The sequence below is a fragment of the Drosophila persimilis genome, unplaced genomic scaffold (assembly GCF_003286085.1).
Source record: "Drosophila persimilis strain 14011-0111.01,24,50 unplaced genomic scaffold, DperRS2 tig00000124-arrow-pilon, whole genome shotgun sequence".
Taxonomy (NCBI): domain Eukaryota; kingdom Metazoa; phylum Arthropoda; class Insecta; order Diptera; family Drosophilidae; genus Drosophila; species Drosophila persimilis.
The window spans coordinates 9,784,585-9,803,508 of record NW_020825294.1 but is presented as its reverse complement, the minus strand read 5'-3'; the positions used below and the strand labels follow the sequence as shown (position 1 = coordinate 9,803,508).

Below are 18,924 nucleotides of genomic sequence, written 5' to 3'. Positions count from 1 at the left end.
TGCTGTATGGCAGACAAGAGACTTATGAATTAGAAAATAACATAAATCAACTGTTTGCCATATAGCACGAATGTGCATTTGGTGGGGGAAACACTTTCCTCAACACGGTTACTTTCTTTTTCAAAATCACCACTCTTTTTGTATATATTCTTCTTTAAATATAGGTAATTTTTCAATCGACCTGGTAACAAAATTAAAACTGGGACTTCTCAATTGGGAATTCGTCGTGTACTCACATTTGATCTAAGAGACACAAGTTATGTATGAGTTAAAGCATACCACACATGATTTGTGTTTCTAAATTGAAATGCAAATTAAATATTTTCTTTATTAAACTGTTCGATCACTTGAAAATTGTGCGCTTATCTCAAAATGTTCTAAAAGGAGGTATTTTTCAAGCAAAATTGCCAGGCTAGAATTGTGATACGACCTAAATTCAACGTTTCGCAAATCTAACCTGGTAAAAAACTGAAAATATGGGCTTAAATCGTTCATACATCTTGCCAAGGGCTCACTTCTTGTCAGTACAGGGATATAAAGCGATCATCGTCTGAAATTAATATGTTGTATGCTAATATGTTAAAAACGGCAAAGAGTTCCAAATCCATTCTTGTAACAAACTTTAAACTGGAATTACTCAATTGAGAATTCGTCGATTACTCATATCTTGATCTAAGCCATGCTAAGGATACATGAGGATGCATCACACTTCTTGCTCTATGGCACTCAACAGACTTATGAACTAGAAAATAATATAAATCAACTGTTTGCCATATAGCACGAATGTGCCTTTGGTGGGGGAAACACTTTCCTCAACACGGTTACTTTCTTTTTCAAAATCACCTTTCTTTTTGTATATATTCTTCTTTAAATATAGGTAATTTTTCAATCGACCTGGTAACAAAATTAAAACTGGGACTTCTCAATTGGGAATTCGTTGAGTACTCACATTTGATCTAGAAACACAAGTTACGTATGAGTTAAAACATACCACACATGCTTTGTGTTTCTAAAGTGAAATGCAAATTGAATATTTTCTTTATTAAACTGTCTTCGATCACTTGAAAATTGTGCGCTTATATCGAAATTTTCTAAAAAGATGTATTTTTCAAGCATAATTGCCAGGCTAGAGCTGTGATACGAGTTAAGGAAAGTAACGTTTAACAAATCTGGACTGGTAATAAACTTGAAGTGTTTGCTTAATTTTCATTTAATCATTATTTGTGGAGTACTCATATCTTGCTTTGTAGTCAACAATTGTGTCATGAATTACAAAATATCATAATATATATATAATTATATCATAATTAGACGAGAATAATTTGCAGAGCACTTAAAAGTTATAGAGTATTGATTGTGGTATTTTCTTCACCAAATAACTGTTTTTTTATTGGATGTTTTTTTTAAGCACAGTTGCCAAAAAGATTGCAAGCACGAATTGAAAGTCGGCAAAGATTTGGGATCTGAGTTGCGGTACTTTGCATCCCAAAATCACTTTTAATGTTTAAATCACAGTTTTCTTTCTATTATTTTAAGACATCATTCTCAAGCGCAGGTGATGTTCAAGCTAACTTGCCAGATTGGAAATGCAATACGAGTTTAAAAACGCAACGTTTTACAAATCCACACTGGTAAGAAAATTGAAATTTGGTTACTTCTTTGTCGTTACTCAGATTCTGATCTAAGCCAGCATAGGATGCATCAGGATAGAGCACACATTTTGCTGTATGGCAGACAAGAGATTTATGAATTAGAAAATAACATAAATCAAGTGTTTGCCATATAGCACGAATGTGCATTTTGTGTGGGAGACACATTTTCTTCAACACGGTTACTTTCTTTTTCAAAATCACCACTCTTTTTGTATATATTCTTCTTTAAATATAGGTAATTTTTCAATCGACCTGGTAACAAACTTAAAACGGGGACTTCTCAATTGGGAATTCGTCGTGTACTCACATTTGATCTAAGAGACACAAGTTATGTATGAGTTAAAGCATACCACACATGATTTGTGTTTCTAAATTGAAATGCAAATTAAATATTTTCTTTATTAAACTGTCTTCGATCATTTGAAACTTGTGCGCTTTTCTCGAAATTTTCTAAAAAGAGGTATTGTTCAAGCAAAATTGCCAGGCTAGAGCTGTGATACGAGTTAAGGAAAGTAACGGTTACAAACCTGTCCTGGTAATAAACTTGAAGTGTTTGCTTAATTTTCATTTAATCATTCTTTGTGGAGTACTCACATCTTACTTTGCAGTCAACAACAGCATTATGAATTAGAAAATACCATAATATACTCCTGGGGACTACATAGCACGAACTTAAATTAGATGCAAAAACTTTTTATTATTGGATTGGATTGGATTATTATTATAGCCGAAAAGAACAAATCAAACTGCAATGGCTACGGAACACCATCCGCGTGATTCATTCCCTCTCTCTTTCTCAGACAGTCTTCTCGTACCATGTAACGGAGGAGAGCGAGATAGCAACACACACATATACACTGCCTCAGAACGTTCCCGCACGTTTCTATTGGAGGTATTTTTGAGCCAGTTTCCACATTATTAAGAATCCAATTAAATTAAGAATTAAAAGTGGTAAAATATATGCTATAGTCAATTGCAATTTCAAGGGATTCAAATTGGGCATTTAATTTACAGCACAAGCGGGGTCAAAGTTCAAAAAGTTCACAACGGCTCCAGCCTTCTATCCTCTTAAACTTTTAATCCACTTGTTATTTATTAATATTATTATTAATTATGATATTGATTTGCATAGTTTGGAATCTATTTTTGATATTTTTAATCCCTTTTGTAGTTTGATATTTTGCTGAAAACTCGCCGTAATCGCCATTTTGAATGTGTTCATATTATATTTAGCCACAAAATATTCATTCATTCATGCGACGACTGCTCTCATTCCGCTTGGGAAAAGCAAGGAACAAAAGAATATGCAAATACATTCTATTCTCCATTGCTTTTCCAATGCAGAATGTGAATTCAAAACGTATTGTTGAGTAAAATTGTATTTTGCTTCTGATCGCACGCACAATTTAACAGAGCTCGCTCACGCACAAAACGGTTCTAACCTGCTAATCAAGTTTTAATCTTCTTGTTCTTTAGTAATCCTCTTAGTAAAATGGATAAATTTTAATTTATTATTGATATTTTCAGTAACTCTTTTGTATGTTGACAGTATCTCACTTCAAAATATTATATTTGTGTATTTTTGATTAAATATGTATATTGGTTTTCATCACACATCCGTATACAATTTAGTGGGGGTGCGCATGCGCTTATGTGAAAGCATTATAATTTTACTTCGGTTACAACTTTTAACAATATTATTAGTAGTAATAGTATTATCAGTATTTTGATGTTTTTTTTTATCTTCTGTTTATAATTTTATACATACTTAGCAAATCTTTTGTAACTTACTTGCGAAGAGCAGAAAACACGTCGCTGTGCGTGCCGGCCAAAGAAGAAAAAGAATGAAGATGCCGGAAATGGACCTGTCAAAAGATGTCGGAGGGATAAGTGTTGCATAACAATAGTACTCGTAATTTTTATCGAATAAATTATTATTATTCTTTTTGATTCCTTTCTGGAATTAATTTGAATAATTAATCAATTTTATGTGCAGTATTTGTCTTCTGGCCTGGATAGCTTGGTTTTCAGGTTTTCAGATAAATATGTAAACAACACTGTTATCGACACTGCAATTGTACACGTATCAAGTATACTCTTGCCTTACTATGCAATCAAAAAATATATTATTATAAGTTTAGTTTTTAGTTGTGATCGAATCAATCCTGTTTGTATCAGAATGAGCCGCTTGATGACCAGAAAGCAGAAGCGTGAAAGCGCCGAGCGCGAACGCAGGGAACGCAATCGCATGGAGGAGGTGAAGAGACGCGAGAGGCTGGGCCTCTATGGTAAGGCTATGCAGATAGAATATGTATATCTCTAGATCCATTTACCACAATGCCAATGGTCGCCACTCTCAGGTCCCTTGAAATATCTGAACAAAAAGGCTGAACCTAAGGGTGTTAAAGAGCACTGCAACTTGTCCGATGGCGAAGAAGAAATGGAGGAGATGCGGGATTTCATTGTCGAGGAAGATGAGGAAATTAGCTCCAAATTGGTTTCATCGCACATCCGGACAATCTTTGGCTATGACAAGCGTCGCTTTGCGGACGAGTCGGACATGGACTTGCGCCACATGGACGCCAACTTTGGTGAAGTGGAGAAAGAGGAGCGCACTAGTATGCGTCTGGGCAGGAAGGAGGACCTGGACGATATGCGCCTGGAACGCGAGCAGAACAAACGCAAAAAAATGAAGATGTCCAAGGGGAAATAGAACGACTGTATTTTTGGAGCAGATTAAAGTGATATACGTGTGCCTTGTCCTTCATTCGCTCGGCGATTTACTTCTTTCCTTCTTGTCCCGTCGCTTCTGCTCCTCCAGTTCCCGAGCATGGGTCCACTTCTCGATCTTATGTTTGACGTGCTCCTCATGAACTCGTTCTTCCCTTTCCCGCTTGGCCTGCTGGCGACGCAACTCCGCTTCGCTGTGAACAAACACGTGACGACACTTGCGACGCAACCAATGCTTCTTCGATTTTTCCTTCTTCTCCTTTGGCTCTAGCCTAGATATGGGACGAAGGGCCTCGTCCGGCTCTATAGCTACTGCCCCCTCTTTGATCTTCACATGTCCTTGTCCATGTCCATGTCCATGTCCATGTTCCCGCACATGTTCACGTCTACTACACCTGGCATTGACACATCGATACAGGAAGACAAGTGCAGCAAAGACCAGAAGATACGCCACGACAAGCATCACCTTGTGCCACCAAAGAAAGGAGCGGGGGCCTGTCGGGGCCGAGGATCCTGGACCTGTGGCAGCCACTTCTCTGGCCAGATCACGCTTCAACTTGTGACAATCAATGGCGGTCATGGCTTGTATGTTCTCTTTGTATATGGCCGGTGTTTCGTCCTGCCACCAGGCTGATGAAGCCACTTCCCTGCTGAAGATCTCTCGACATTTGTTGTACACATCATCCATCCATTTCTGGCACTCGGGCAAGTTAATATCAATTCGGCAAATGGGATTCATAGTGCTCAATAGAGCTATGGGACTGAGGAGTTTAATAATCTGTATTTTTGAATGAACTAAGAAAACCTGCTGGGTTTATAGAAAGAAAGGACCTGGGACGACTTTAAGGTCTGTATAATATACATACCAGCAACAGCCGCAGGAAGGCCCTGGCCACCCAAATTGAATTACAATAATATAAATTGTGTTGGTTTTCTGGGTGTTGTTAATGATGATTTCTTATTGTAAATTTCATATATTTGTATAATATTTGAACAAAAAGTTTAATTCCATAATTTCTTTGATTCCTCAAATAAAGTAAATGATTGAGATGATATGTACATATATACTCGTACTCGTACATATAATTGCATCTACTATTAGATAAATATAAATATTAACGATTCTTATTCTTATTCTAATTACACTAGACAATATGCCTTCCCATATAATATTTCAAACAGAAACGGACTCTCCTACCCTTAGGACTCTCCACGGTGGCAACCTCGTTCTGGCTTTGGGATCACCTTGGAAACGGTCAACCCAAACAAATGATAGTCGCTTGATTTGTTTTCATTCAAGGAGAGAATTTCGAAAAGTACATTTTAACAGCAAATGAAGTGAAATGAGTGTACAGGACAAACAACAACCCGTCGACCCCAATCCCGAATCCGAGGTAGTGCCACCGCCTCCACCAACAGCCGCAGGAAGACCCCGGCCACCCACTTCGCAACTCTTTTCGGTAAGAAAACTAAGCCTAAGAAAATATACATTGATTATAAATATTCCTGCATTATAGCGCGGTAATCTGGTAAGCAGTCGGGCAGGCGGTGGGGATAAGACAGCGCTGGCCAGACCATCCACTGCGGTCCGGGCCGTGGGCTATGCGGCCAACAGCAGTGGTTCCGCTGGCCAAAGGTTCGATCAGTTCTTTCTGGAGAAGGCCAAGCAGCAGACACTCTCCTCGGCCAATGCAGCCGTAGATGCAGCCAAGGAAGTCAAGTAGGATAATGCTTTCATATTACATATAGGAGAATCGAATCAAAATGTAACTTGCGTTTCAGTCCCCAGATTAAGTACAAAAATCTAGAGGCAAAGATTGTGAAGCTACTGGAGGCATCCATTGTATTGACCTCACGGAGTGCCAGCGGAGACATCAATCCGGAGGTAAAGTCTGCTCTGGCGGATGCATTAAACAAGGCCAAAGAAGCCTTCTCCTTGGATCGAACACTGCACCGCTTTCGTGATCAGCAGGGGGAGAATGTGTATCACAACTTTGATTTGACTTATGCTGTAAGTTGAGCTGAACTCTTTTTACTGCCGGTTCCTGTAAATATATCTCTATGTCAGGTCTTTTTCAATCTCGCCGAGCAATACGAGCACAGTGATATGCACATCGAGGCCCTCAACACGTACAGCATCATGACAAAGAACAAGATGTTTCCCCATGTCAATCAGCTGAAGCTCAACATGGGTAACATTTACTACAAGATGGGGATCTATCCGAAAGCCATTAAAATGTATCGCATGGCCTTGGATTCGGTGCCCAAGAACTTGAACCAGTTGCGTCTGAAGATCACCGAGAATATTGGCGTACTTTTCGTGCGGATGGGCTCCTATTCGGACGCTGCCTCCAGTTTTGAGTTCATCATGTCTGAGCGGCCGGACATCAAGAGCGGGATCCATCTGCTGCTCTGCTACTATGCCATGGGCGATGTGGAGAAGATCAAGAGTGCATTTCGCAATCTTTGCGATGTCCAGGCCGTCGAGAGTGAAAGCGATCTGGACAGTGAGAATAATATTATCAAGCTGCAACAGCAGGCCGAACAGGCAGGACAAGTCGCAGGGGCACAGGATCTACAAAAATCCACAGATGGTGAGGCCAGTGGTGGTGGTGCCGAAGTGGCCGTAATCGATGCCGAGGGTGGCAGCACCTACGAGAAGGTACAAGAGTCCATCAATACCTCGGCCAAGGCAAAGAATCGTTCTGTTCTGCAGGCCCTCAAAACGGATGAGCTGGCTTTGTACACCAAACAAAAGAGGAATGCCGAGAAGCGTTCCATTACAATGATTGTGGATCTAATATCACCTATAATTGAGGAAAACTACAATGATGGTATGTGTGGATTGTCCCAAGCTGTAATTACTCGTATATAGCAAAACTCATCGATTTTCTAGGCTACAACTGGTGCATTGAGATCATCAAGACATCGAATCTATCCTGGTTGGCCAATGAACTCGAACTAAACAAGGCCTTGGTCTACCTTCGACAGAACGATGTGAATCAGGCCATCGAAACCTTGCAGATGTATGATCGCAAGAGCGAGGGATCCATGACGGCCAGTGCACTGACAAACCTGAGTTTCATTTACATAAGTGTAAGTTAGGGAAGGGTACACCTGTATTGATTCATAATCTAAATAATCTTAGGCTTAATCCATAGTTGGGCAACCTGGAGATGGCCTCGCATTGCCTGAATCAGCTGCAGGATATCGGAGCTCTGGAGACAAATGCTTTGGCCTTGATTAATGCTGGGATTGTGGATATGCAGAAGCAGAACCTAAGCTCCGCCAGGGATCGCTTCGAGCGAGCCCTGCAGCTGCAACCCACAAGCTTTGAGGCCAACTATAATCTAGGCTTGGTGGCGCTCGCTCAGCAGGACTTTCAGCAGGCAGAGGAGCAGTTCGAGCTGCTGAAGGCGCAGCTAATGGTGCCGCACTCGGTGCAGCATAGCCATGTCTACTATCAGCTGGCAAAGCTGCAAGAGCGAAGACTCAGCAATGGCTCAGGTATTGTGGGGAGCGGCTTTAAGCCAACAGCAACCCCTGGAGCACTGCAGGCGTATCTGCAGGTACTGGGTATATCCGCCGCCGACATCGATTCGCGTCTGTTTGAGAAGGTCGGCTCAATGTATGAGCAGATTCAGGACCATCAGGAGGCGAACCAGTACTACAATGAGGCCTACCGCATCAACATGAGCGACATTAGCATTGCCAGCTCCATTGGCTCCTACTACATTAAGCTGCAGGCCACGGAAAAGGCCCTCTACTACTACGAGCGAGCGGTTCTGGCTGATCCTAATGACCCCAACCTCATGCTGCGTATCGCCAGCTGTTTCCGCAACTCCTATCTGCCGCCCAAGCAGTATCTGGGGATGTTCGAGAAGATCTATGCTCGATTTCCGGATAACCTTACCTGCGTGCGGGCTTTGATGCAGGTGACCAAGAGCCTGGGTCTCACTGATCTCCACGAGAGGTATTCCCTGGACTATGCCCGACTCCACAAGCTGCAACAGGAGCGACAGAACGAGCAACGCTACCAGCAGCAGCGTCTATCATCGGCTACTTCAAGCAGTAGTCGAATGAGAAGTAAGGATCAGGCTTATCTTAACCGCTCCACTCCTGAAAATTGTGTTTCTTTTGTAGCTATCCGACCATCGAATGAGGAACGTTTGCAGGAAAACAGCGATCTATCCGGTACTATGGCTTATAGACAGAGTTCGGCCACGTTTTCAGGTGATACATCCATTAGAAAAAATATATATACTCTTTTTGATATGTATTTTTGTTGGCAGTTCAACAATTTGATCCTTTGGGTCCGCCAGCAGAGCGTCCACGCACCGGCATGTTTCGTGGCCAACACAGCAGAGATGATTCCGATGATGATGCGGAGATGAATGCCGAAAGCTTGTTGCCTATCTAAATGTCATAGTTTCTTAAAATAAATACATATGTATATCAAAAGATATTCCAATGTTGGCTTTAAATATTTTTATTACGCTTTCAAGGCCAATAATACATAAATCTGTGTTGTGTTTTGATAATATTACGTTCGAAAATTTAAAATTATGTTCCTTCTATTTGGAAAAACTCGACTGCCTTTATAATTACTGACCATAATTAACGACCTTGCATCAGCCAAAAGCGTTGAACCCTTGTTCGTTTTCACATTTTTGGAGTGTCACACGCTAATTAAATTTACGTGATTTATTGAGTAAAACGTGTGTGTTGTTGGGTGCTTCTATTGTAAGTTTAAAATTTCAGGGGGGACTTTATAAAGAAAAGTGGGTTTTCGATTCGACAGACGGAGGCGGAGAATACCATTTTATGAATACACATTACATGGGAACAGTTACAGACACAGATACACAGAGCTTCTTCAGATCGAATTCTTTTACATTTCCCCCTCATATTCCACTTTTCTATTCCTTTCTCGTTTGAGCGCGTTCTACGATTTAGACAAAAACAAAACAAAACTGAACTGAACTTTTCACGAAACAAGAAATTGATCATTCCTCACATTCTCACAGACGGCTTCCAATTATCAAAATCAATCTTAATTTTCTCTCTGAATTCAAACACACCAAACGCTTTCCTATCTCTCTTTCGAACTCTGCTTCAATCCCATTCGAACCTGCCCTATTTGCTGGGGTACTACTCCTCTTTAGAAGCTCATGTAGCCGCGCGAGATGGATCGACGGCGTACGCACAGATACGAGATGAGAACGACCAGAATTAAGGCGGCCAGGGCAATGCCAACAGCAATGGGAACCACATCTGAGGTCTCCGAGCTATCACAATCGTGGACGGTGGAGAATCCGCTGGCATTGGCCCCACGGAAAGCCTCCGCCTGTACATTGCTAACGCTGAGCCATCCAATCTCTGGCTTCAAATCCACGGTCTCGGTCAAGTTAAGCTGCTGAGGGCGTGTGCAATGGTAGGACATCTTCTCGGGCGTCTTGAATTCCTCACTGCCGCGATGAATCAGCTGAAGAGTTTGGTTCTCTGCAAAGGGAGAATTAAAAAATATGTCTATACAGAAATCAGGACTCCTTACCCTTGGCATCGGGGTAGTCCTCGCTGATAACAGAAAAATGGATTTGGATGCTAGACAATACAGTAGTTGCATTCTTGTTGTCAAACTGCATCACCATCGATTGCACAGAGGTTACCGGTCCCCAGCTCAATTGAATGGATTGAATGGTCTGGCTGTCGCACACACTATCCCCAATGGTGGCATTGGGTGGTATGTTGAACAGACCATGGGCCATCTTTCCATCTTAAAAAATAGAATGAGAAATCTTCAGTAAGGTAACATTCGTGGAAAGATTAGGTGCTCACCCTTGGTCTCATAGGTAAAGTTCAGTTGGGCGGCCATGGTCAGCAGAATGCAGGTTGCATTCCATGTGCCCACGCTGGGTGCGGGATATGGTTGTGGGGCATGGGTCGTGGTTGGCACTGGCGCAGGTGTAGTCGTTGTCTTTGGTGGTTCAGTGCTGGTGCTAGTGCTGGTCGTCGTTGTCGTCGATGTGGAGCTAGAGCTGGTGCTCGTCTTTACAGTGGTCGTCGAAGTTGTTGGTGCTGCTGTAGTGGTTGTTGTTGTTGTGGAGGTGGAGGTGCTGCTGCTCGATGTCAGCGGCACTTCTGAGGTGGTCTCCGGAGCTTTTTGTGCCTCCTGGAAATTGGCATCCTTCAAACTAATTGAACTTTGTGATTGGACTGTAAGAAATATAAAGGGACAGTTGTTATTAAAGGTCTTTGTCTTGAAAGTATCTTATCAGCATGTGCTTTCTGCTTTAATATTTGACTTGGCTTTTGTTTTGCTACAAAAGAGAATGAGGAGAGTGCTATGGAAAGGCAGGTACCGGCTTACATCAGTCTGTTGCGCTTTGTTTCAGGTACTTATTATAAAGGGTATCTAGAGTTCATTCAACTGCTGTACCTGAATCTTCATTGTAGACTGAAGTACAGTACTATTACAGTTCCTAACTTTTTAAACTAATTCCGGGGACCTACAGAGACAACCTGGGATTGCATCTTCTTTGTTTCGCTTCCCCATCAAGCCTTTACTGGGTTGTCACCAAGGTGACTCACTTTCCGCTCGATGAATAATTCGTTTGAGCTTTGGAGCAAAAAACTGATAACGAAAGAATCACGTTTGCTGGATGGGCGGCACAAATGCAAGTAACCCAACATAGGGAAGCGGACAAATGTGGCCACACATTTACAGCGAATAGAGCGAAAAACTGTTGGATAACTTGATCTAGTGTGTAGAACATTTGCTTAGGCTTGAACCGAAATTCCAGGGAATTTTGTCATATATTTTTATATAGTGTTCTTTCTGTTCTGCGGCAACAGATTACTGAAGTTCCCGAATGCAAGTCAACAATTTTATCTATCCCTCACAAACTCGCCCTTTGATCATTCCCTTCGAATCAGTCATGTGTTCTCTGAAAAACAAGCGTTTAGTAGTTGTTGGGGCATGATTCATCGCTATCTTAATGGAATAATTGTTGTAAAAGGCAGTTTTTTTTATTATATTTTAACGCAAATTTGTTCTGTTCTGGTAACTGGCTTTGAACCCTGTGGCACCCCCGTCCTTTCTGCGGTTACAGCCGTCCCCTTTGAGCCCTGTTCTAGTTCAATGCCATTCTGTAATGCAGTCCAGAGAGATGACCTTTAAATGCAAGTTAAGCAAGCAAACAGAGAGACGGAAAGAAGACAGACAGCCTGGCATGGGGCGTGTCGCGGACCCAGACGCTTAATACAGAGAAAAACGATGGGAAAATAAATCGCTTGTGGTAATAAGATTTATTTCGCAACGGCATGCAAGAAGAGAGTAAAAGCAAAGAATGCATAGAATACGAGTGTGGACTAATTGGCGGTGTGTGAGGGCCTATAGCTCGGAAATGTTATGTGGGATATACATAGGTGAGTCCATAGAAAGTAAAATAAAGCAATCTCATGAATCTCCAAGGACTCCAATGACCGCACAAGTGAAATTAGCTGCCAAGAGAGCTCTTCCAAAAGAGATGGAACTCTATAATATGGTTGAATGGATCCACAACTGGTTCCGCATTGTGTCCGGCTAGTTTTCTTTGGACTATTTTTTGCACAATATGTAAACATATAAGGCACTGCATTTTATTGTAGTTCAAATCTTATCAGCTACACATTCGCCACTCGAGACGCTCGTATTCCGATTTTTCCACAACTATCAAACAGATTACTGTGTGCCAGCATAAGGCGGCTGATTAAAATGCAAATAAATGACATAGGCATGGCAGATTAGCCGTGGACGAGTCGGAGAGTTGAGAAATAACAAAAACCACAGGAAATCGGAGACGAGAACCAATTGGTATTAGTGCTATAAGGGAATTACGCGTACCATCTATCGCAAAACGCCCCCTCGTTGGCGGCATAGCAGGGCGTCGAGGGAAGGCCGATAAGGGAAGAACAATGAGGCAAAGTTAAGCAAATAAATAACAATTTGGTTGGTGCTGTGAATCAAATATAATTATATAGTGCACAATAGAGGAGGAGGAGCCGAGAGAAGAAAGAGAACAAGATGAGACGAGAAATTGAATATGCCTGCATCGAAAGAGAGTGGATAGAGAGTAGAGAAAGAGCGGGTGCAATGAAATTGCTTTATCTGGATGATATTTCTCATGTTCCCTCAGACCCTTGGATGCAGGTAGCCGGAGGAGCGGGCAGTGGGGGGAGGATGAAGACAGAGTTGACGGCATTCTCCTTTTTGCCTGCAACGGTACTAAGTCACCATTTTGTGGGGGGAATTTTCCAAAGAACAAACTAAGGTCAGAGGAGCATAGAGAAAAAAGTGACCAAAGGGCAATCGCAGATAGGTCTAGATAATTCAATTTACACTAAAACACACACGGTACGACACTTTTGTTGCAGTGTAAATCGCTTAATTATATTCCAGTGCTGCTTGTTTTTAACTCTTTCACAGATAAAAGCTACAACAAACACACAATCAGCGGGTTACGTGCGCGAACAAGCGAGACAGCAAAACCAAAAAATATAAATAATTCGCGATGAATAAGCAAATTGAACAAAGGCTTCCAGTGCGACGCAGTTTAATGGTGAGTGGGGTGTCTACGGGGCCGTTGGGTTCGGGTTCAAGTAGTTTCTTTTGCACTCACCTGCGCTGCTCAGCAATAGCAATGTTGTGCCTAGCAGCACTAATTTGTGGGCAAACATATTGCAACTTGTCGAGTCTGTTATATCTGTCTTATGGTAAGTTTTCGCTTTAGTAGCTCTGCTCTGATCTTCTTTTTTTCTTGTCTGGCACACTAGTTGTTGTTCTTTAGTTTTTTTTCGTTGACACTCAGTGCGACCGCAGACTTTTCGATAAGATATACCGTCCGACCCTCAGAAATATACCGAAACATACCGTCTTACTCGAAAAATATACCGTAAATATACTGACGAACTCAAGTTCCATTTTACATATTCCTCGTTTTTGATATTCCGTGGAAAATTCTCAGCTATATAGCACATTTAGCCATGCCCACATAGTTTTAACCAATTAAAGAATCTATTTTCTACTTAACTGGCTTATTTTAAATACTTGCTTTTTTTGCATTTTGTGTAAAAAAAGGTTTTAGCGAAAAAGGTCAAGCAATTGAAACGTAATAAAACGTAAGAGAAAAATCGTTCCAATTCCTCAATTTCTTTATTCCGTTGAATAATGCTGTCTAACTTAAACCCTTAGTTCTGCCCACATAATTTCATCCGATTAATGAATCAATTTTCTACCTGATTGACTACTTTTACGTTTTATTGCATAGTGTAGAAAACCAGGTTTAAACAAAAAAGGTCAGCAAAAAATAGTGGCAACGTAAGTGATGGAATGTAACGTAGTGAGTGTGAAATGTCACGTCAACCGGAGTTTGGCCACAAATATACCCTATTTCGTTGATATATGTACATATATGAAGAAATAGTTTTTCCAAGCTGTTTTAAAACATAATTAATATAGAAATGATCTCAGATTGTTATGTTAATGATTAGGGTCTTGTAAATATATCTTGACCCCAATACCAATTCTTTGTTTCTGTGAGAAGACCACAACTTTCAAAATATCGTTGAAATATCTTTTCAACAGAAACTGACTAGTTTTGGCCTTTATTGGTGCATTAGATGACAAACATTTTCTTAGTTCTATAGCATCCATTTCCCCAGGGTATTCAAAATGTTGCTGAATCCGCACCATGTTGAGGAACAATGCTGCTCTATTTCACGGCACATGAGTCTGGTCCATACAAATGAATGTTGCCAGCAGCATAACACGTAAGAAAACGTAAGTGATAATGGAAAGCGCCGTAAGTGAGTGTGGAATATAATGGACATTGTTGAGGGGAAAAGGACATTGTATCCCGGAAAAATTCCCGCAATTTCAGAAAATTTCCCATTTTTGAACAAATTGAGATTTTTATGGCAAGAAATCAGAAATTCGATGCTGATCACGAATTAGTATTTCTACACGATTTTTACATTGGTGCATTGGACAAGAGGGTGAGCTAATAACGCGTCTTATAATATACTGGAAAATCTTAGAAAATACTATGAAGAGTATAAGAGCACTAAATACCGAATATACATAAAATACTTTTGGCAGCAGCTGTGTTCAAATGCAGAATTGATGTAAACACTAGAGATAGGCTCCCAAGGGGTATCCAAAAAAAGGGATCAGCTGCCCCCCTTCGGAATGCTTATAAGTAAAAAAAGTGTTCATATAATTTACGTTGCATATTTTTTTTGTTAATCCGTCTTTTTTAACAAATTATTTATTTAAATTAAATATTTGTTGACCAATTATAAAGAAACAAACTTTGGTTGATAATGGTTATATTGGCTTTAATAATATTCTCCAAGAAGATGAATAGCTATTTTGAAACGTTTTTTTGTAGCTGGAAACAAACAGATCCCATTAGATTTGTTAATGTGTGGAGGCTGGTTTGCTTAATTCTACAACAATTGACGATCAAAAGATGTTTAATTACCACTCAGGAGTGCAGCATGACCAGTTGTTGTTTCGTTGCGAAAACTTTTGTGGCATTTGTCTTGCCTTAAAACACCCACACCATTGATTACTTTGTTTCTGATTGAAATAAATATATATCCATGATTCTTCAGATATGTAACCAATGACCATTGGGTCTCAATCAGCCTAAAAGTGACCTAGGCTAAAAACCTTAATAGTAGGAGGAGCTATTAGGAGCCCGAAAACTCTATATTTTGCAAGTTTTAAGCTTATTTTAGTCGGAAGTGACTTAACATTAAATCAGAAACTTAAAACACCATTATTACAACGATGGAAATCAGGACGTTTTAGTTACATACATATGTATATGTACATAGTTAATATATTATTTAATGATATCTATAGAATCCACTTAGGTAGCTTAAAGCATTTCTGAAACCATTTTTATATCTGCTTTTATCCAACTGATATTGAACAATTTTTTTTGTTCGATGCAAACGCTGAAATTTCTGCACGGAATTGAACATGAGATATTCGGAAATATCTTTTACGGATTTGATTTCCGCTTACAAAGAGAACGAATGCTATCCAAAATTCAATTGACACAGCAGCTGTGGCACGGTCATTCAATACGTTGAGAAGAGTGTAGACCTGGCTATGAACTACAACTGATCATGAATCAGTGATAGTGAGAGGAACATAGTGCTCTGGAACTCTGAAAACTCTGAAAAGTTTAAAGGATTGTATTGTATATTTAACGCGCCAAAATTTGAATTTTCATCAGCTATTTTGTTGTTGTTAGTAGTTGTGATAGTTGCGCTGATAGGCAGAAAAGTGCAGAAATAATCGAATATTTTGAATAGACGCACCTACATTCAAAAAGGACTAATCCCCTTCCGGTAGGATGGAAAGGCGCTTGACGCACCGATAGTGTAAACAGCCTAATGGAAAGTTTTCTTCAAATACCCATGTCTCCAGCAATGCCCGCATTAAAAATGAAAACGCACCCGGTTTTTGTTTTTTGTTTATTTGGAATTACTTAATTCCATATCAACATAATATTTTTATTGAATTCAGTAAAATTTTTCAAACATGTTTCTCATTTTTCGTTACTCGTACACATCGTTTCATTTTGGTTTTTCATCATCTTCAATGTTTTATGCAGCATTTTCTTGTTGTTCTTTCCCTTCTTGTTTGTTGATGTTCATTTACTTGTTCTTGTAAGTTCTTTTTAATATTACAGCTTATGTTTTTTTTATTGTTTTTTTTTTTTTCATTTAATATTTATATTTTTATAGTTAAACTTAAATAATACAAAAAGCAGTGTTTGTTTTTCATCATCTTGTTACACACATTTTTTAGTTTTACTATGATTTTTATGAAGGATTTTTTGTTTTGTCTGTTTTTTTTGTTCATTTATATTTTTAATTTTTTTTAAACCTAAATTAAAGCAATCTGTTAGGTTTTTCTTGGTTTTCATTTTGAATTGAATTTCAAAAGTATACTAAAGGTAGTTTTTGTTTTATTGTAAGACATCTGCGCGGGTGGAGAAATTTCCATTTCTTGAATTAAAATATAATTGTATCTGGTTGCTTCGTTAATAATAAAGTAGTTCCTACTAGGTATTCTCACTAGGTAATTTATCAAGAACTAAATTTGTTAAGCGGCTGTTAAGCCAGTTTTAGCGCGATTTTCTTTTTGTTTTAAACAAATCTCCTCTGTGGGCTGTGGTTGTTCTTCAAATTGTGGTTTGAAATTTCGGTTGTTCTGATTTTCGGTTGGTTTAATCAAAAATCAAAAACTGTAATCGTACTTAGATGTAATTTTACATTGTTTCTTCATTTCATTTACGATTTACGATTTATGTATATAACATTTCTCATATATTTATATGTATATATATCTTTATGTTATATTTGCCTTAGTTCTAGATAGCTTAATTTTAAATACACCATGTTTTGTATTCATTTTGCAATCCTTCATTCCATCCATTTGTTTTATATTATTTTTTATCATGTTTTCTAATGCTGCTAATTTTGCCATAATATTTGTTTTTGTGTAGTTGCTAAAACCAAATGCAAATGCAAATGAAGTCAACATATTGTTGTAAACAATTATATATTTTATATATATTTATATATATATATATTTATTTTACTACACATTTCGTTTTTCTATATGCGCCGCAGTGTGTTGCACCATTCTGTGAGAGATCCCTTGAACTGAAGACCCGAAAAATGTGCAAACCTTACGATCTGGCTACTCTCGGAACACGCATGACTGGATCCCCAGGGTCCAGTCGAGAAGGAATTGGAATTGCGGCCTGACTTTTGGTTTTTCTTTTCTTCTTTTTTGTTTTTTTTTCTTCGTGTTTTTTTTGTCATTTTCTTTCAGCGAAGGTCGAACAAGAATTTGTCTATATATGATTTTAGGTGAAGTTATTCAAACTATCGTTAAAAACTTGTGTGAAAAATGTTGAACATTTATTGTTGTTGCCCTTTGGTGTTTTTTGATCGCAGTTTGTCGGTTTACACACAAAAAATGTCGTTCTTTTGTTGGCTTTCTTTTTGGTTTTAGTTTTTTTATATTTTTATTTTTACATCTTGGTGTAAAAAATGGCAGTTTATATATATGCTTGTTAAATATAATTCATTTAAATTGTGTGCTAGTAGTTGCCGCCTATCGATGTGAGCAAAGTCTGCAAAGGGTTTGTTTTCACATTCTTCCCCCAATTTGGGCTTGGATCTGGATTTGGATGTGGATCCGAAACATTTTCCCTGGCAATTGCCGGACAGGATAGCTGGAACTGAACGAAAGAAGAACGTCGTTTCGAAAAATTTTCAAGCCAATTTATTAAGCTAGAGGGTCAAACATTTACTTGGCAGTTTTTCATCTTTTTTCATGTACTTATATTTTGGTTTTGTTCGTTTTGTTACTATTATTATAATTTTATAAGTTGTATTTTCTTTTATTACCCTAGATAACCTATTAATATTTATCGGCGGTTTTGGGAACACACTTTGCCGGGGACAACAAAACCAGAGAAAGAAAATCAATCGTATCGTCTTCAAGTCAAATTTTGTGCGTGAAATTCTTCTAAAAAAAACTAAGGATCGCATAGCTATGGGGGGCCTTTAAATACAATACAATACAATACAATACAATATATATGCTCGTATATCTTTAATTGAAGCTCTGTCTGCAATTGCCGGGTATTGAATGTGAATAGTATACGGTGAAAGATCGATCTCCCAACAGGAATCTGTTGTGTGTGTGTGTTGAGTGACAACCTCTGCTGCTGGCGTTTGATTAGACTACTTAACTAATTATCTTCATTTTCATTTTCTTTTTCATTTTCATTTTCGTTTTTCATAATTTATTTAGCTTAGTCATAGGAAAACATGCACTAGCAAAAATTTTAGAAAACTATTTATTTTTGGTTTGTTATATGTTTAAACAATTTTGCGTGTCGTCGTTTTTTGTTTTTTTTGTTTTTAAGAATTTCGTTAAAAATATATACTTTTAATAACTAAAACAAATGGGTTTTTGCCAATGAAATGCACTTTACCAGAACCAGAGAGGAACGAATTGGAAACTTTGGAAGTTCTTGGGAATTAATTGGAAATGGAAAATTGTTAAAAGCTGAATGTTTTCCGTCTCTAGTTCGTTTTGAGGCATAATTTTTTGGTATTTTATTTGTTGCAATTTCTTAAGCCGCTTTCATTTACATTTCAAGTTCTTTGATGAAAGTAGAGGCTAATACATCGTTTGTCCACCCTTTTAATAATACATATATTTTAAATATATATTTATGTATAACATTTCCCATTAAACTATTATTTATTGATTTCTCTTCGGCATTCATCGTGTACTTGTTCGGCCTGGCATTTTATCGGATAAACTGCCTTGACATCCTACCTCCTGCCTCCTGCCTTCTGCCTGCCTGCCCTTCGTCTTCTGCTTAGAAATTACACTAGTTAAAGTGGATGGAAAAAGGGGGTTAGTTTATTAAGCTTTTGGTATGCCATTAAGAGTGTT

At 38.9% G+C, this 18,924-nt stretch overlaps 4 protein-coding genes across 4 annotated transcripts; 2 read left to right on the top strand and 2 right to left on the bottom strand.

Annotated features, from left to right (window-relative positions):
• Window positions 1-3,818: 3,818 nt before the first annotated feature.
• Window positions 3,819-4,409, top strand: LOC6596529 (protein SPT2 homolog). The gene is made up of 2 exons (XM_002021690.2): window positions 3,819-3,940; window positions 4,013-4,409. Exons 1-2 carry the CDS (start codon window positions 3,832-3,834, stop codon window positions 4,363-4,365), a joined length of 462 nt encoding a protein of 153 aa, XP_002021726.1. The 5' UTR covers window positions 3,819-3,831; the 3' UTR covers window positions 4,366-4,409.
• On the bottom strand, window positions 4,362-5,156 carry LOC6596528. Its single transcript, XM_002021689.2, has one exon. The coding sequence runs from the start codon at window positions 5,119-5,121 to the stop codon at window positions 4,417-4,419; it is 705 nt and encodes a 234-aa protein (XP_002021725.1). The 5' UTR covers window positions 5,122-5,156; the 3' UTR covers window positions 4,362-4,416.
• A 533-nt stretch (window positions 5,157-5,689) lies between these two features.
• LOC6596527 (intraflagellar transport protein 88 homolog) lies at window positions 5,690-8,837 on the top strand. Its single transcript, XM_002021688.2, has 8 exons — window positions 5,690-5,842; window positions 5,900-6,102; window positions 6,165-6,393; window positions 6,451-7,216; window positions 7,279-7,478; window positions 7,544-8,468; window positions 8,526-8,615; window positions 8,675-8,837. The coding sequence occupies exons 1-8, from the start codon at window positions 5,726-5,728 to the stop codon at window positions 8,800-8,802; spliced, it is 2,658 nt and encodes an 885-aa protein (XP_002021724.1). The 5' UTR covers window positions 5,690-5,725; the 3' UTR covers window positions 8,803-8,837.
• A 101-nt stretch (window positions 8,838-8,938) lies between these two features.
• On the bottom strand, window positions 8,939-13,188 carry LOC6596526 (lysosome-associated membrane glycoprotein 1). The gene is made up of 4 exons (XM_002021687.2): window positions 13,043-13,188; window positions 10,221-10,598; window positions 9,937-10,158; window positions 8,939-9,884 (listed from the first exon to the last, which is right to left on the bottom strand). Exons 1-4 carry the CDS (start codon window positions 13,098-13,100, stop codon window positions 9,544-9,546), a joined length of 999 nt encoding a protein of 332 aa, XP_002021723.1. The 5' UTR covers window positions 13,101-13,188; the 3' UTR covers window positions 8,939-9,543.
• Window positions 13,189-18,924: the final 5,736 nt, after the last annotated feature.

Excerpts from the sequence above, each read along its gene's own strand:
- LOC6596529 (XM_002021690.2), top strand. The coding sequence starts at position 3,832 with ATGAGCCGCTTGATGACCAGAAAGCAGAAGCGTGAAAGCGCCGAGCGC. Across the intron at positions 3,941-4,012 it reads CGAGAGGCTGGGCCTCTATG|GTCCCTTGAAATATCTGAAC; the intron begins GTAAGGCTATGC and ends CGCCACTCTCAG.
- LOC6596528 (XM_002021689.2), bottom strand. The coding sequence starts at position 5,121 with ATGAATCCCATTTGCCGAATTGATATTAACTTGCCCGAGTGCCAGAAA.
- LOC6596527 (XM_002021688.2), top strand. The coding sequence starts at position 5,726 with ATGAGTGTACAGGACAAACAACAACCCGTCGACCCCAATCCCGAATCC. Across the intron at positions 5,843-5,899 it reads CCACTTCGCAACTCTTTTCG|CGCGGTAATCTGGTAAGCAG; the intron begins GTAAGAAAACTA and ends CCTGCATTATAG. Across the intron at positions 6,394-6,450 it reads ACTTTGATTTGACTTATGCT|GTCTTTTTCAATCTCGCCGA; the intron begins GTAAGTTGAGCT and ends TCTCTATGTCAG.
- LOC6596526 (XM_002021687.2), bottom strand. The coding sequence starts at position 13,100 with ATGTTTGCCCACAAATTAGTGCTGCTAGGCACAACATTGCTATTGCTG. Across the intron at positions 10,599-13,042 it reads GCTATTGCTGAGCAGCGCAG|TCCAATCACAAAGTTCAATT; the intron begins GTGAGTGCAAAA and ends TATTTCTTACAG. Across the intron at positions 10,159-10,220 it reads CTTTACCTATGAGACCAAGG|ATGGAAAGATGGCCCATGGT; the intron begins GTGAGCACCTAA and ends CTATTTTTTAAG.